The 17,208-nt window shown below is 48.1% G+C and overlaps 1 protein-coding gene across 1 annotated transcript in view; it reads right to left on the bottom strand.

The window, feature by feature from the left end:
• Positions 1–17,208, bottom strand: part of LOC133422981 (sodium channel protein type 3 subunit alpha-like) — a gene marked incomplete at its 3' end in the record, with an annotated part of 137,844 nt that overhangs the window by 85,683 nt on the left and 34,953 nt on the right. The window contains exon 8 of the mRNA XM_061713053.1: positions 15,402–15,465. Coding sequence (XP_061569037.1) covers positions 15,402–15,465 — 64 coding nt within the window. The remainder of the gene's footprint in view (positions 1–15,401; positions 15,466–17,208) is intronic.

The following is a 17,208-nucleotide window of genomic DNA, read 5'->3' as shown; positions in this document are numbered from 1 at the left end:
GCGGCGTTTCTTTTTGTTTGCAGCGTTTCTTTTATTTGCTAAGCGTTTATTTTATTTGCAGCGGCGTTTATTTTATTTTCAGCGTGGTTTCTTTATATTTTCAGTGTTTCTTTTATTTGCAGCAGCGTTTCTTTTTGTTTGCAGCGTTTATTTTGTTTGCAGCTGGGTTTCTTTATATTTTCAGCGTTTCTTTTATTTGCAGCAGCGTTTCTTTTTGTTTGCAGCGTTTATTTTGTTTGCAGCGGGGTTTCTTTATATTTTCAGTGTTTCTTTTATTTGCAGCAGCGTTTCTTTTTGTTTGCAGCGTTTATTTTGTTTGCAGCTGGGTTTCTTTATATTTTCAGTGTTTCTTTTATTTGCAGCAGCGTTTCTTTTTGTTTGCAGCGTTTATTTTGTTTGCAGCGGGGTTTCTTTATATTTTCAGCGTTTCTTTTATTTGCAGCAGCGTTTCTTTTTGTTTGCAGCGTTTATTTTATTTGCTAAGCGTTTATTTCATTTGCAGCGGCGTTTGTTTCTGTTTGCAGCGTTAGTTTTATTTTCAGGAATGGCGGGTCTCGGCCACCGTAAAAAGAAGAACAGGGAACTAGTGGTCCAACACGACCCTGGTCCCGAGGAAGGTCCAGTTATGGTCAGTTCTAGTCCAGTTCTGGTCCAGTTCTGGTCCAGTTCTGGTCCAGTTCTAGTCCAGTCCTGGTCCAGTTCTGGTCCAGTTCTGGTCCAGTTCTGGTCCAGTTCTGGTCCAGTTCTGGTCCAGTTCTGGTCCAGTTTTGGCCCAGGTCTGGTCCAGTTCTGGTCCAGTTCTAGTCCAGTTCTAGTCCAGTTCTGGTCCAGTTCTAGTCCAGTTCTGGTCCAGTTCTAGTCCAGTTCTAGTCCAGTTCTGGTCCAGTTCTAGTCCAGTTCTGGTCCAGTTCTAGTCCAGTTCTGGTCAGTTCTGGTCCAGTTCTGGTCCAGTTCTAGTCCAGTTCTAGTCCAGTTCTGGTCCAGTTCTGGTCCAGTTCTGGTCCAGTTCTGGTCCGGTTCTGGTCCAGTTCTGGTCCAGTTCTGGTCCAGTTCTGGTCCAGTTCTAGTCCAGTTCTGGTCCAGTTCTAGTCCAGTTCTAGTTTAGTTCTGGTCCAGTTCTAGTCCAGTTCTGGTCCAGTTCTGGTCCAGTTCTGGTCCAGTTCTGGTCCAGTTCTGGTCCAGTTCTGGTCCAGTTTTGGCCCAGGTCTGGTCCAGTTCTGGTCCAGTTCTAGTCCAGTTCTAGTCCAGTTCTGGTCCAGTTCTAGTCCAGTTCTGGTCCAGTTCTAGTCCAGTTCTAGTCCAGTTCTGGTCCAGTTCTAGTCCAGTTCTGGTCCAGTTCTAGTCCAGTTCTGGTCAGTTCTGGTCCAGTTCTGGTCCAGTTCTAGTCCAGTTCTAGTCCAGTTCTGGTCCAGTTCTGGTCCAGTTCTGGTCCAGTTCTGGTCCGGTTCTGGTCCAGTTCTGGTCCAGTTCTGGTCCAGTTCTGGTCCAGTTCTAGTCCAGTTCTGGTCCAGTTCTAGTCCAGTTCTAGTTTAGTTCTGGTCCAGTTCTAGTCCAGTTCTGGTCCAGTTCTGGTGCAGTTCTGGTCCAGTTCTGGTCCAGTTCTGGTCCAGTTCTGGTCGAGTTCTGGTCCAGTTCTGGTCCAGTTCTGGTCCAGTTCTGGTCAGTTCTGGTCCAGTTCTGGTCCAGTTCTGGTCAGTTCTGGTCCAGTTCTGTCCTGTGACTCCAACATGACGGTAACAAACCAACGCAGACTCAGCGATTACAGAAAGACTTCAGGATCATGTTTCTATTTCCACCGAGTGACGAATCGACAGCTCGATGATGTCATCACCCCCCCACTTCAACACCCCCCACACACACACACACACACACACACACACACACACACACACACACACACACACACACACACACACACACACACACACACACACACACACACACACACACTCAACACACACTTGAACTGAGTCAACATGGAGCAGTGACAGGAGAGATGGTGAGGTGTGTGTGACGGCCCAGAAAAGAGAGAGTGTGTGTGTGTGTGTGTGTGTGTGTGTGTGTGTGTGTGTGTGTGTGTGTGTGTGTGTGTGTGTGTGTGTGTGTGTGTGTGTGTGTGTGTGAGAGAGTGTGTGTGTGTGTGTGTGTGTGTGTGTGTGTGTGTGTGTCGGGGTGTGAGGGCCAGCAGTTATCTCTCACACACACCTCTGTCAATGTTAATGGAGGGAGGCCACTCCAGACACACACTCACACCTCAGTCACACACACACACACACACACACACACATGTATATATATATATATATATATATATATATATATATATATATATATATATATATATATATATATATATATAAATATATATATATATATATAAATACACACACACACTGAAGAGCCTGGTGTATAAAACCCTCTGATTAGAGCAAGGAGGAACCAGGACCCTAGTGGTCTGTAGAGGAACCAGAGGATCCACTCACTTCAGATATCCCAACTTCCCCCTCAAGATCAGGGCTGGCCGGTATGGACTAAAAAATGTATCACGATAATTTCTGGTATTTATCCCGATAAAGATAAAAAAAATACTAATACAAAAAGTGACATCAACGGGAATTTTTCTTTCTTTCTTTCTTTCTTTCTTTCTTTCTTTCTTTCTTTCTTTCTTTCTTTCTTTCTTTCTTTCTTTCTTTCTTTCTTTCTCGCTCATTCTCGCTCCTTCCTTCCTTCCTTCCTTCCTTCCTTCCTTCCTTCCTTCCTTCCTTCCTTCCTTCCTTCCTTCCTTCCTTCCTTCCTTCCTCATTCTTTCCTTCCTTCCTTCCTCATTCCTTCCTTCCTTCCTTCCTTCCTTCCTTCCTTCCTTCCTTCCTTCCTTCCTTCCTTCCTTCCTTCCTCATTCTTTCCTTCCTTCGTTCCTCATTCCTTCCTTCCTTCCTTCCTTCCTCATTCATTCCTTCCTTCATTCCTTCCTTCCTTCCTCATTTCCTTCCTTCCTTCCTTCCTTCCTTCCTTCCTTCCTTCCTTCCTTCCTTCCTTCCTTCCTTCCTTCCTTCCTTCCTTCCTTCCTTCCTTCCTCATTTCCTTCCTTCCTTCCTTCCTCATTCATTCCTTCCTTCCTTCCTTCCTCATTTCCTTCCTTTCTTCCTTCCTTCCTTCCTTCCTTCCTCATTCATTCCTTCCTTCATTCCTTCCTCATTTCCTTCCTTCCTTCATTCCTTCCTCATTTCCTTCCTTTCTTCCTTCCTCATTCCTTCCTTCCTTCCTTCCTTCCTTCCTTCCTTCCTTCCTTCCTTCCTTCCTTCCTCATTCCTTCCTTCCTTCCTCATTACTTCCTTCCTTCCTTCCTTCCTTCCTTCCTTCCTTCCTTCCTCCTTCCTTCCTTCCTTCCTTCCTCATTTCCTTCCTTCCTTCCTTCCTCCTTCCTTCCTTCCTTCCTTCCTTCCTTCCTTCCTTCCTTCCTCATTCCTTCCTTCCTTCCTTCCTCATTCCTTCCTTCCTTCCTTCCTCATTCCTTCCTTCCTCATTCCTTCCTTCCTTCCTTCCTTCCTTCATCCTTCCTTCCTTCCTTCCTTCATTCCTTCCTTCCTTCCTTCATTCCTTCCTTCCTTCCTTCCTCATTCCTTCCTTCCTTCCTTCCTTCCTTCATTCCTTCCTTCCTTCCTTCCTCATTCCTTCCTTCCTTCCTTCCTTCCTTCCTTCCTTCCTTCCTTCCTTCCTTCCTTCCTTCCTTCCTTCCTTCCTTCCTTCCTTCCTCCTTCCTTCCTTCCTTCCTTCCTTCCTTCCTTCCTTCCTTCCTTCCTTCTTTTTTTTCCAGGAATTTATCATTTTTACCGTGAGATACAAATTCTTACCGTGGGGAATTTTTTTGACGGTTTATTGTGAACGGTAAAATATCACCTATTCCCCCTCAAGATCCCCCAAAGACGTGTGGGGGCCACTAGAACCCTCCAGACCTCCAGCTGCCGTCCAAAACCTTCACACTTCATGGACTAGTCACCCGTGACGCGGCGGCTCCTGAAATAGCAGCGGAACCACCGAGCCGTCACGGCGCCGGCCGCGGCCCGAGCGCTTTGATCACCACGTTAGTCCCGTTAATACCAGAGTCTCCTCTGACATCATTAGAACATCTAAGGACGGCCGTCTGGTGTCCAGACTGTCTGGAACTCGTAAGTCCACATTGATTTGATAATCCTTCCCACCTCTGATTGCCCCGGCTCAGCTTTCACCCACCAGTCCAAGTCCAGACGTCAGAGTCCTTCACACCCCAGACACCAGGACTGGAACCCCAAGGTCACATGATCTGAGGACGAGTGACGGGGCAGTGACACAACATTCACATTTGGCTCGGCACCGAGATACGGGATACGTCCCAGCATGCACCCTGTTTACGTCCCAGCAGGCTCTCTGTTCATGTCTCTGTCCCAGCATGCTCTCTGTCCATGTCTCATGTTCAGCAATGTTCCAGAAATGTTCGGCAATGTTAGGTCAATGTTACGCAAATTTTCCAGAAATGTTCAGCAATGTTACTCCAATGTTACGCCAATTTTCCAGAAATGTTCAGCAATGTTACTCCAATGTTACGCCAATTTTCCAGAAATGTTCAGCAATGTTACTCCAATGTTACGCCAATTTTCCAGAAATGTTCAGCAATGTTACACCAATTTTACACCAATGTTCCCCTTCTGAAGCTGGGGTCATTGGAACCCAGGACTGGAACCAGGACTGGAACCCCAAGGTCACATGATCTGCGGACGAGTGACGGGGCAGTGACACAACATTCGAGATACGGGATACGGGAAATACAAACAAACAAAGACGATAAACAACTTGCTAAAGCTAGTCAGAGGTCAACCGCCCCCAGACCGGTTCAATACAATCGATTAGTCCCTTTCAACTGGACTGGGGGGGGGGGGGTGGATGCAGAGGACACAAGTGGACACATCAGCAAAAACTAAAGAAATACAAATGTCTACTTCAGATCCACTAGTCCTGGTTTCAGGTTTATTAGTACATCCCTCCATCCATATTTCACCTCAGGGGACTCGTCTGTGAAGCTCCTGAAGTACGCGGACGACACCACCGTCATCGGCCTGATCCGGGAGGTGACGAGTCCGCGTACAGACGGGAGGTGGACCAGCTGGTCCACTGGTGCAGTCGGAACCACCTGCAGCTGAACCCGCTCAAGACTGTGGAGATGACGGTGGACTTCAGGAAAAACCCACCGCCACTCCTCCCCCTCACCATCCTCAACAGCACCGTCTCCTCCACAGACCACCTTCAGGTTCCTGGGGTCCACCATCTCCCGGGACCTGAAGTGGTCCACCCACATCAGTTCCGTCAGGAAGAAGCGCAGCAAAGGTTGTACTTCCTGCGGCAGCTCAGGAAGTTCAACCTGCCACAGCAGCTGCTGATCACATTTTACTCTGCCATCATCCAGTCTGTTCTCTGCTCCTCTAGGGCTGGGCGATTTTGGACAAAAATAAAATCCTGATTTTTTTCTCTGAAAACCCGATTTTCGATTTTGATTTCGATTTTTTTGGTAAAACTACAAAAGACAATGGAATAAATTGTTTCAAATATTTTATCTTTATTTTTAAAGAAAAATAGCAAACAAATGTCCCTATTGGGAATGAAGTGCAATTGAAAGATACTGTAAATCCTCCTTGAGTTTAGTAAAGTGACAACATTTACAATTTTCTTGACCAAACAAAGATGACTAGACGAGCTCTGTCTGTAATGCAGCTGCAAAAAAGGAAATTCGATTTTCCGATTTTCCTTTTTTAACATCGATTTTGATTAATAAATCCGATTTAGATTTAAAATCGATTAATCGCACAGCCCTATGCTCCTCCATCACTGTCTGGTTTGGATCAGCCACCAAACTGGACCGGCACAGACTGCAACGGACAATCAGGACTGCAGAGAGGATAGTTGGGACTAACCTCCCATCTATCGACGACCTGTACCGGTCCAGGACCAGGAAACGGGCAGGTTGAATCTCTGCAGACCCCTCACACCCGGGACCAGGACCAGTACCAGGACCAGGACCAGGACCAGGACCAGGACCAGACCCCTCACACCCGGGACACTGTCTGTTCCAACTCCTCCCCTCTGGACGGCGCTACAGAGCTTTGTGCGCCAAAACCTCCAGACACAAAGACAGTTTCTTCCCGCAAGCGGTTGCTCTGATGAACTCCCACAAATAACAGTCTCAGAGTAACCAAACACGTGCAAAAATAAATAAATCATCCAGCACCCTCTTTAATAATCATGTCTGCCTCACTCTGCTGCACCTCTCACTTTTTTATTTCCTTTGTATATTTTTTTTTTCTTGTATTTTTTGCATAATTTTGACTGTTAAAATTGTAAATAGGTCATACTTATTCTCACTACCTCAAACTGCTGCACCTTTAAAATGTTTATACTGTACATGGAAATTCCACATTTGTCTATTGTTTATTTGTTTATTGTTACCTTTACCATAGAGAGCGAAACTACCGGAGTCAAATTCCTTGTTGGACGATGTTCGAACCTGGCCAATAAAGATGATTCTGATTCTGATTCTGATTTCCATCCACTCACCAACTCATCCACCCATAAAGTTTACTCAAACATAAGTAGGCAGGTCCATAAATATGGGCACCCTTGTTGTTTTGATTATTCAATTACTGGAGCAAACATGGATTGTTAAGCTCATTGACCTTTGACCTTTGCGCAGGTGAATCCAGAAAAGGGGATTTAAGGTGACAACATGGCAGCCTCAAAACAACGGAGGGACGTGAAAACAGTCCAGGTTCAGGTTTGAACTGGACCAGATCACCCGCTGGTCAGACGCCTCGCAGCCTTCCAGGATTACCCAGAATGCAGTGCGTGTGTCTGGTCCGTCCGTCAGCTGGTTGTCGGTTCGAGTATTCGTGGGCGAGAGAGAAGGTCGAGTGTCTTCTCGATGTTTGTCCCGCCGTCTTCAGGTGTCACAAGTCGTCTGTGTTCGCCCCGCTGGCCACTTGAGGGACACGTCCACGTCCCAGCATGCTCTCTGTCCACGTCCCAGACTGCACCTGTTCCTGTCCATGTCCCAGCATGCACCTGTTCCTGTCCATGTCCCAGCATGCACCTGTTCCTGTCCACGTCCCAGCATGCTCTCTGTCCACGTCTCATGTTCAGAAATGTTCCAACAATGTTCCTGAAATGTTCAACAACGTTACTCCGTCCCAGCATGCACCTTGTCCAGTAGGGCTGGGACGATACGGGTAACTCACGATTTAATACTATTAAATATACACGATACACGATATCTACCATATTTGATATATTGTTAGAAGTCCGGAGGGTTCACGATGGCGTCGCTGCAACAGCGTCACGGCAACGGCGTTGCGACGCCGTTGTCGCGACAACGGCGTTGCGGCAAGGGCGTCGCGACAACAGCGTCGCTGCAACAGCGTCACGGCAACAGCGTCACTGCAACAGCGTCGCTGCAACGGCGTCACGGCAACGGCGTCACGGTAACGGCGTCGCGGCAACGGCGTCGCGGCAACGGCGTCGCGGCAACGGCGTCGCGGCAACGGCGTCACGGCAACAGCGTCACGGTAATGGCGTCACGGCAATGGCGTCACGGCAACGGCGTCGTGGCAACGGCATCGCGGCAACGGCGTCGCGGCAACGGCGTCGCGGCAACGGCGTCGCGACAACGGCGTCGCGACAACGGCGTCGCGACAACGGCGTCGCGACAACGGCGTCGCGGCAACGGCGTCGCTGCAACGGCGTCGCTGCAACGGCGTCGCTGCAACGGCGTCGCGACAACGGCGTCACGGCAACGGCGTTACGGCAACATGGCAACGGCGTCACGGCAACGGCGTCACGGCAACGGCGTTACGGCAACATGGCAACGGCGTCACGGCAACGGTGTCACGGCAACGGTGTCACGGCAACGGCGTAGGCTCTGCGTTGGTTTAGCGCAAAACCTTAATCCAAGCTTAAACCTGCAGTCTGGAGGGGAACCACTTCCCCCCGTATGTTTACACTTCCTCAGGTCCAGAACTGACCCCAACAGAAACCAGCAGCTAGCTAATCAGTGCTGGATTAAAAACAGAACCAGAACCGTTAGCCGTCTGTCCACAGCTCAAGGCTAAAGGTCCTGAGGAGGGAATGTAGCAGCAGCAGCAGCAGCAGCTGATAACCACAAACACCAGCCTGGTTCTTGTTCTTCTGGAGCTGCAGGACCACAGCAGAGTCCAACATGAGGTCCTGGACCACATGAGGTCCAGGACCACATGTTGGTCCACATGTTGGACTCTGCTGTGGACGTGGATCCAACTTCTTCCACAGTAATAAATGTTAAAAACTATATTTTATATGTAGTTATGAGTTATTACTGAGGAAAACAGCATTTATCAGACTGAGAAATTAAAAATAAGTCATTTAAATGCATGTATTACACACACACACACACACACACACACACACACACACACACACACACACACACACACACACACACACACACACACACAGGAAGTGTTACAGACACCACAGATGAGTTATTGAGTTATTGATCAGCTGCTAACATCATAACATCATGTGTTTCAAACCACCGCTGCTCCAGCGCGACGACAGCGCTAAGCTAATTTCATGAACGCGTCGTCATGACGACGGGATAATGGAGTGATGGATATCAGCGGGTTCCTGGAACCCCTCCCCCTCCCCCCGGCCTCAGGTCTATACGTCTCTGGTGACAGCAGAGTCCTGCAGGAGAAGCAGGTCAACCAGGATTATAGCTCCTCCGCTAGCTCCTCCGCTAGCTCCTCCGCTAGCTCCTCCTCTAGCTCCTCCGCTAGCTCCTCCGCTAGCTGCTTGTCGCTTCACGGAGGAATAAACGCTGGTTCCAGGATGATACATTCCAGGTTTGGTATAGAACTGCAGACGTCGGGTACCAGAGGCACAAACCAAAGACTCTAGTTGAGGGGTCTCAAGGAAAAATGCAGAAGAAATATTTATAAAGTTCAGTCAACACCGACTCAGTTAGTGAACCTCAGTCACGTTTCCACGTTCTTTACAGACGGGAGATGTTTCTTCTGGAAACTCTTCCAAATCAGTCTTCTGCTGATTCTGCTGTTCCTGAAATGTTCAGCAATGTTACGTCAATGTTACGCCAATGTTCCAGCAATGTTACACCAATGTTCCAGCAATGTTACACCAATGTTCCAGCAATGTTACACCAATGTTCCAGCAATGTTACACCAATGTTCCAGCAATGTTTCTGAAATGTCACATCAATATTACACCAATGTTGCATCAATGTTACCCCAATGTTACATCTATGTTCCAGCAATGTTACGCCAATTTTCCTGAAATTTCCAGCAATGTTTTTGAAATGTCCCATCAATGTTCCAGCAATGTTCCAGCAATGTTCCAGCAATGTTCCAGCAATGTTACGCCAATGTTCCAGCAATGTTTCAGCAATGTTTCTGAAATGTTACATCAATGTTACACCAATGTTACACCAATTTTCCTGAAATGTTACATCGATGTTACGCCAATGTTCCAGCAATGTTCCAGCAATGTTTCTGAAATGTTACACCAATGTTACACCAATGTTACACCAATTTTCCTGAAATGTTACACCAATGTTACACCAATGTTACAGCAATGTTACGCCAATTTTCCTGAAATTTCCAGCAATGTTTTTGAAATGTCCCATCAATGTTCCAGCAATGTTTCTGAAATGTTACATCAATGTTACGCCAATGTTCCAGCAATGTTTCAGCAATGTTTCTGAAATGTTACATCAATGTTACACCAATGTTACACCAATTTTCCTGAAATGTTACACCAATGTTACGCCAATGTTCAAGCAATGTTACGCCAATGTTCCAGCAATGTTATGCCAATGTTCCAGCAATGTTTCTGAAATGTTACATCAATGTTACGCCAATGTTCCAGCAATGTTCCAGCAATGTTTCTGAAATGTTACACCAATGTTACACCAATGTTACACCAATTTTCCTGAAATGTTACACCAATGTTACACCAATTTTCCTGAAATGTTACGCCAATGTTACACAAATGTTCCAGCAATGTTACGCCAATTTTCCTGAAATTTCCAGCAATGTTTTTGAAATGTCCCATCAATGTACCAGCAATGTTACACCAATGTTCCAGCAATGTTCCTGAAAAGTTACATCAATGTTACGCCAATGTTCCAGCAATGTTCCAGCAATATTACGCCAATGTTCAAGCAATGTTACACCAATGTTCCAGCAATGTTACGCCAATTTTCCTGAAATGTTCCAGCAATGTTACGCCAATGTTCCAGCAATGTTTCTGAAATGTTTCAGCAATGTTACATCAATGTTACATCAATGTTCCAGCAATGTTACGCCAATTTTCCTGAAATGTTCCAGCAATGTTACGCCAATGTTCCAGCAATGTTTCTGAAATGTTTCAGCAATGTTACATCAATGTTACATCAATGTTACGCCAATTTTCCTGAAATGTTCCAGCAATGTTACATCTCTGGTCTGGTCACATGGACCTGAAGAAAACAGCTGCCTCTAAGTCCCCCCCCGAGGCCGTCGCCTCCCCCGGACGCATGTGACTAACCATGTGACTAACCATGTGACTAACCATGTGACTAACCATGTGACCCACCATGTGACGCAGCATGTGACGCACCATGTGACCTCCCAGCCCAGACCTGCCCCCCCGCCCCCCAGGGATCTGTGTAATGGAGGCGATGATGCTTGACCTTTATTATGTAAAGTAATATTCAGGTTCTGGTGCAGTTTATCAAGTAAACACTCTAAACAAACCTGGACCTCCAGTTTCACACATTCACATCCTGCCATCAACCTTTTTAAAACCTCCCCCACCACCGCCTCCTCGCCTGGGCTTCAGGAGGAAAAACCAGCTGAAATCAGTTAAACCTGGGAATTACTGTCTTTGAGGGTTTTGGAAACGTCTTCAAATGTATTTCTGTTGATTTGTTTTCAAACGCCGGCTTCAGTAAATCTGTGACTGGAACTGATTTAATTACGTCTGAAAAGGTAAAAATAATAATCTGACAGGACGAGCATCTCCTCGTATCACTTCCTCCGGGGCAGAAACAGCTTCTCCCCGGTGACCTCTGACCTCTGACCTCTGAGGCCGAGAGCTGCTCGTTAGCATCTCTCGTTAGCATCTCTCGTTAGCGGCGGCGGCTGTCGCCCTGAATCTCAGCTCAACGTCAGCAGCAACGCTGCTGCAGAGCCGAGGTGATGGCTGGAGGAAACAACCGACCTCCAGGTCGGAACCAAACTCTGTTAGCTGGAAGAACACTTTCTGAACCGGAAAATGGACTCACCGGACTCACCGGACTCACCGGACCGGCGGACTCACCGGACTCTATAGTTTCATAGGAGCCTAATGATGCTCTTCTAGTTTAAGGCTCACAATGACCGGTAACAACAATATATTATGGGTATATTATACATTTCCTGAATCCTTATGGTCCTGTGAGTATTCCAGTTTTTGTATTTTATGTCTCTGTTGTTCCTAGATGACACAGGGCTAAAAGATAATATATCATTTAGGCGAAACTGGTGTAAAAATGTGTATTGTTTATAGTTTAAAGAGCTACTTTGACCTCTATGTTGGTCAGAAAGATTCACATCTTAGCTTGATTGATTGCTTAAAAGGTGCCCTTTAAAATGATACCAAAGACAATATAGTGAAACAATTTAAAATTGTATTACTTGCGTATAAAGCCCAAAACGGCTCAGCTCCGCAGTATTTACAAGATTTCATAGTGCCTTATGTTCCTGTCAGAGCTCTCTGTTCTCAGAGTGCAGGTTTACTCGTAGTTCCTAGAGTATGTAAATGTAGATTTGGAGGTTGGGCATTCTGCTATCAGGCACCATTACTTTGGAACCAACTTCCAATCTGGGTTAAGGAGGCTGACACCACCTCCACCTTTAAAACTAAACTTAAAACCTTTCTGTTTAGTAAAGCCTATAGTTAGTGTTTAGTAAACCTCTAGCTGGTGTTGGTAAATCTCTAGGTAGTGTAAACTCTAGTGTGTTAGAGTCAGTAGTCATATTTGCAGCTATAGAACAAGACTATAATAGTTAGTCTCAAATATAGCTTGGCGGTAGATATGCTGCTATAGGCCTATGCTGCAGGGGGGCACCGACATGATCCGCTGGGCGGTGCCTCTCACCCTTCTTCTCCTCTCCTCTTCCCTTCCTCTCTTCTCCATTACCATTTTTATTTATTATAAATATCTCATAGCTATCATTTTCGTCCATCGTTCCTGTAGTTTCTTGTGCCGGCCCCCCTTTTTTCTCTTTTGTGCATGTTTGCAGGCCGGAGCCTCGGGAGCTGCGTTCTGAGTGGTACTGACAAATGAAATTTTGGGTTCTGGCCCATGGACTATCACCGGACTCACCGGACTCACCGGACCGGCGGAGCACCGGCGCCACCTTCCTCCTGCCGAGGCGGCAGGTTTGTATCAGCGTTGGAGTCAGCGTTGGTGTCAGCGTTGGTGTCAGCGCGGGTTTAACTCGACCTGCCGCCCAAGGCGTCCGACTCAAACCCGCACCGGGAGTAAACAACTCGGATCAGCACCGCCGTCACCGCAGCCCTGCGGCCGTTTTCTCAGCTGATCTAAACCGCTGACTCACCAAGTCTCAGCTGGATCACAAACACCCACCTAACCGAGCAACAGGAAACATCTGCTGCAAACACAGAACCCTGCAGGACCTGGCAGCGACACGCACCCACGACTTTAGTTATTATTATTATTATGGTCAATGTCCAAAACGGCCCAAAGAGCAATGTTGTTAGCATTTTGCTAGAAAGCTAAAATCGCAGAAATCGGGTGTACAGCATGACCCCGCTCTGATATGGAAGAAAAAAATCTCCAAAAAATAAAACACACCCAAAAAAATGGGGAAAACAAGAAAATGAAGGAGATATATTAGTATACAGAAAAGGTTTCCCTTTTCTTCTTATTATTCCGCACGCTTTTTCGTCCGTTAATACGGCCCGAACCACAACGTTGCAGCCAAGCATGGCATACATCGTTGGATGCGTCTCCATCGTGCCTCGATGGGCATTACTGTTCTCAGTCAAAACTGTTACCGTGGCAACGCTAGATGTCAAAAAGCAAAAAAAAAAGGTGAAAATTCGGACGCTTATTGCTCCGCCGAACTTTATCGTAGAGACATCGTTCAAATTAACCATAAACACCTCAAACCACTACACAACCCTAAACACAACCACTACACAACTCTAAACACAACCACTACACAACCACTACACAACCTTAAACACAACCACTACACAACCTTAAACACAACCACTACACAACCACTACACAACCACTACACAACCTTAAACACAACCACTACACAACCTTAAACACAACCACTACACAACCACTACACAATCACTACACAACCTTAAACACAACCACTACACAACCTTAAACACAACCACTACACAACCACTACACAACCACTACACAACCACTACACAACCACTACACAACCACTACACAACCTTAAACACAACCACTACACAACCTTAAACACAACCACTACACAACCACTACACAACCACTACACAACCACTACACAACCTTAAACACAACCACTACACAACCACTACACAACCACTACACAACCTTAAACACAACCACTACACAACCTTAAACACAACCACTACACAACCATTACACAACCTCTACACAACCACTACACAACCACTACACAACCTTAAACACAACCACTACACAACCTTAAACACAACCACTACACAACCACTACACAACCTTAAACACAACCACTACACAACCACTACACAACCTTAAACACAACCACTACACAACCACTACACAACCACTACACAACCTTAAACACAACCACTACACAACCACTACACAACCACTACACAACCACTACACAACCACTACACAACCTTAAACACAACCACTACACAACCACTACACAACCACTACACAACCTTAAACACAACCACTATACAACCACTACACAACCACTACACAACCACTACACAACCACTACACAACCACTACACAACCTTAACACAACCACTACACAACCTCTACACAACCACTACACAACCACTACACAACCTTAAACACAACCACTACACAACCTTAAACACAACCACTACACAACCACTACACAACCTTAAACACAACCACTACACAACCACTACACAACCACTACACAACCTTAAACACAACCACTACACAACCACTACACAACCACTACACAATCACTACACAACCACTACACAACCTTAAACACAACCACTACAAAACCACTACACAACCTTAAACACAACCACTACACAACCTTAAACACAACCACTACACAACCTTAAACACAACCACTACACAACCTTAAACACAACCACTACACAACCTTAAACACAACCTCTACACAACCTCTACACAACCTTAAACACAACACTACACAACCTTAAACACAACCACTACACAACCACTACACAACCTTAAACACAACCACTACACAACCTTAAACACAACCACTACACAATCACTACACAACCACTACACAACCTTAAACACAACCACTACAAAACCACTACACAACCTTAAACACAACCACTACACAACCTTAAACACAACCACTACACAACCACTACACAACCTTAAACACAACCTTAACACAACCACTACACAACCTTAAACACAACCACTACACAACCTTAAACACAACCACTACACAACCTTAAACACAACCTCTACACAACCTTAAACACAACCACTACACAACCTTAAACACAACCACTACACAACCTTAAACACAACCACTACACAACCACTACACAACCTCTACACAACCACTACACAACCTCTACACAACCACTACACACACTTCATCCAACGACAGAGGTGGACCAACATGTTTGTGGACCAACGACGGACTAGGGATGGGCGGTATGGACTAAAAAATGTATCACGATAATTTCTGGCATTTATCCTGATAACGATTAAAAAACACCAATACAAAAATGTCGTCGACGGGAATTTTTCTTTCTTTCTTTCTTTCTTTTTCTTTCTTTCTTTCTTTCTTTCTTTCCTTCTTTCTTTCTTTCTTTCTTTCTTTCTTTCTCGCTCATTTCCTTCCTTCCTTCCTTCCTTCCTTCCTTCCTTCCTTCTTCCTTCCTTCCTTCCTTCCTTCCTTCCTTCCTTCCTTCCTTCCTTCCTTCCTTCCTTCCTTCCATCCATAAATCAGATTTACACAAAAACGTCATCAACAGGAATTTATCATTTTTACCGTGAGATACAAATTCTTACCGTGGGGATTTTTTTGACGGTTTATCGTGAACGGTAAAATATCAAACATTCCAACGACGGAGTTTGACTCACTCACCCTGCGTCGCTGCTGTTCCCACAGATCAAGGCGTCCTTGGATCCCTCCACCTTGTAGAAGTTGTCTGGAAAAGAAAACATATATTTTAGAGTAATGAACAACTGAATGTAGACTGGAGAAACCTGTAGGTCCCCCCAGGTCCTCCCAGGTCCTCCCAGGTCCTCCCAGGTCCTCCCAGGTCCTCCAGGTCCTCCAGGTCCTCCCAGGTCCTCCAGGTCCTCCCAGGTCCTCCCAGGTCCTCCCAGGTCCCCCAGGTCCTCCCAGGTCCTCCCAGGTCCCCCAGGTCCCCCAGGTCCTCCAGGTCTCCCAGGTCCCCCAGGTCTCCCAGGTCCTCCCAGGTCCTCCCAGGTCTCCCAGGTCCTCCCAGGTCCTCCCAGGTCCTCCCAGGTCTCCCAGGACCTCCCAGGTCCTCCCAGGTCCTCCAGGTCCTCCCTGGTCCTCCCAGGTCCTCCCAGGTCCTCCAGGTCCTCCAGGTCTCCCAGGTCCTCACAGGTCCTCCCAGGACCTCCCAGGTCTCCCAGGTCCTCCCAGGACCTCCCAGGTCCCCCAGGTCCTCCCAGGTCCCCCTGGTCCTCCCAGGTCCTCCCAGGTCCTCCCAGGTCCTCCAGGTCCTCCCTGGTCCTCCCAGGTCCTCCCAGGTCCTCCAGGTCCTCCAGGTCCTCCCAGGTCCCCCAGGTCCTCCCAGGTCCCCCAGGTCCTCCCAGGACCTCCCAGGACCTCCCAGGTCCTCCCAGGTCCCTCAGGTCCTCCCAGGTCCTCCCGGGTCCTCCCAGGTCCTCCCAGGTCTCCCAGGTCCTCCCAGGACCTCCCAGGTCCTCCCATGTCCTCCCAGGTCCTCCCAGGTCCTCCCAGGTCCTCCCTGGTCCTCCCAGGTCCTCCCAGGTCCTCCCAGGTCCTCCCAGGTCCCCCAGGTCCTCCCAGGTCCCCCAGGTCCTCACAGGTCCCCCAGGTCCTCACAGGTCCTCCCAGGTCCCCCCAGGACCTCCCAGGTCCTCCAGGTCCTCCAGGTCCCCCAGGTCCTCCCAGGTCCTCCCAGGTCCCCCAGGACCTCCCAGGTCCTCCCAGGTCCTCCAGGTCCCCCCAGGTCCTCCAGGTCCTCCAAGGACCTCCCAGGTCCTCCAGGTCCTCCAGGTCCTCCCAGGTCCTCCCAGGTCCTCCAGGTCCTCCCAGGTCCCCCAGGTCCTCCAGGTCCTCCAAGGACCTCCCAGGTCCCCCAGGTCCTCCCAGGTCCTCCCAGGTCCTCCCAGGTCCTCCAGGTCCTCCAGGTCCTCCCTGGTCCTCCCAGGTCCTCCCAGGTCCCCCAGGTCCTCCAGGTCCCCCAGGTCCTCCCAGGTCCTCCCAGATCCTCCCAGGACCTCCCAGGTCCTCCCAGGTCCTCCAGGTCCTCCCAGGTCCTCCCAGGTCCTCCCAGGTCCTCCAGGTCCTCCAGGTCCTCCCTGGTCCTCCCAGGTCCTCCCAGGTCCCCCAGGTCCTCCCAGGTCCCCCAGGTCCTCCCAGGTCCCCCAGGTCCTCCCAGGTCCTCCCAGGTCCTCCCAGGTCCTCCCAGGTCCTCCAGGTCCTCCAGGTCCTCCCAGGTCCTCACAGGACCTCCAGGTCTCCCAGGTCCTCCCAGGTCCTCCCAGGTCCTCCCAGGTCCCCCAGGTCCTCCCAGGTCTCCCAGGTCCTCCCAGGACCTCCCAGCTCCTCCCAGGTCCCCAGGTCTCCCAGGTCCCCCAGGTCCCCCAGGTCCCCCAGGTCCTCCAGGTCCTCCCAGGTCCCCCAGGTCCGAAAAATGTATTACCAGAATAAAGTCATAATATTACGAGAA

Source organism: Cololabis saira, chromosome 22 (assembly GCF_033807715.1).
Source record: "Cololabis saira isolate AMF1-May2022 chromosome 22, fColSai1.1, whole genome shotgun sequence".
NCBI lineage: Eukaryota > Metazoa > Chordata > Actinopteri > Beloniformes > Belonidae > Cololabis > Cololabis saira.
Note: the sequence above shows the minus strand (reverse complement) of the source record. Positions and strands in the feature narration are given on the sequence as shown.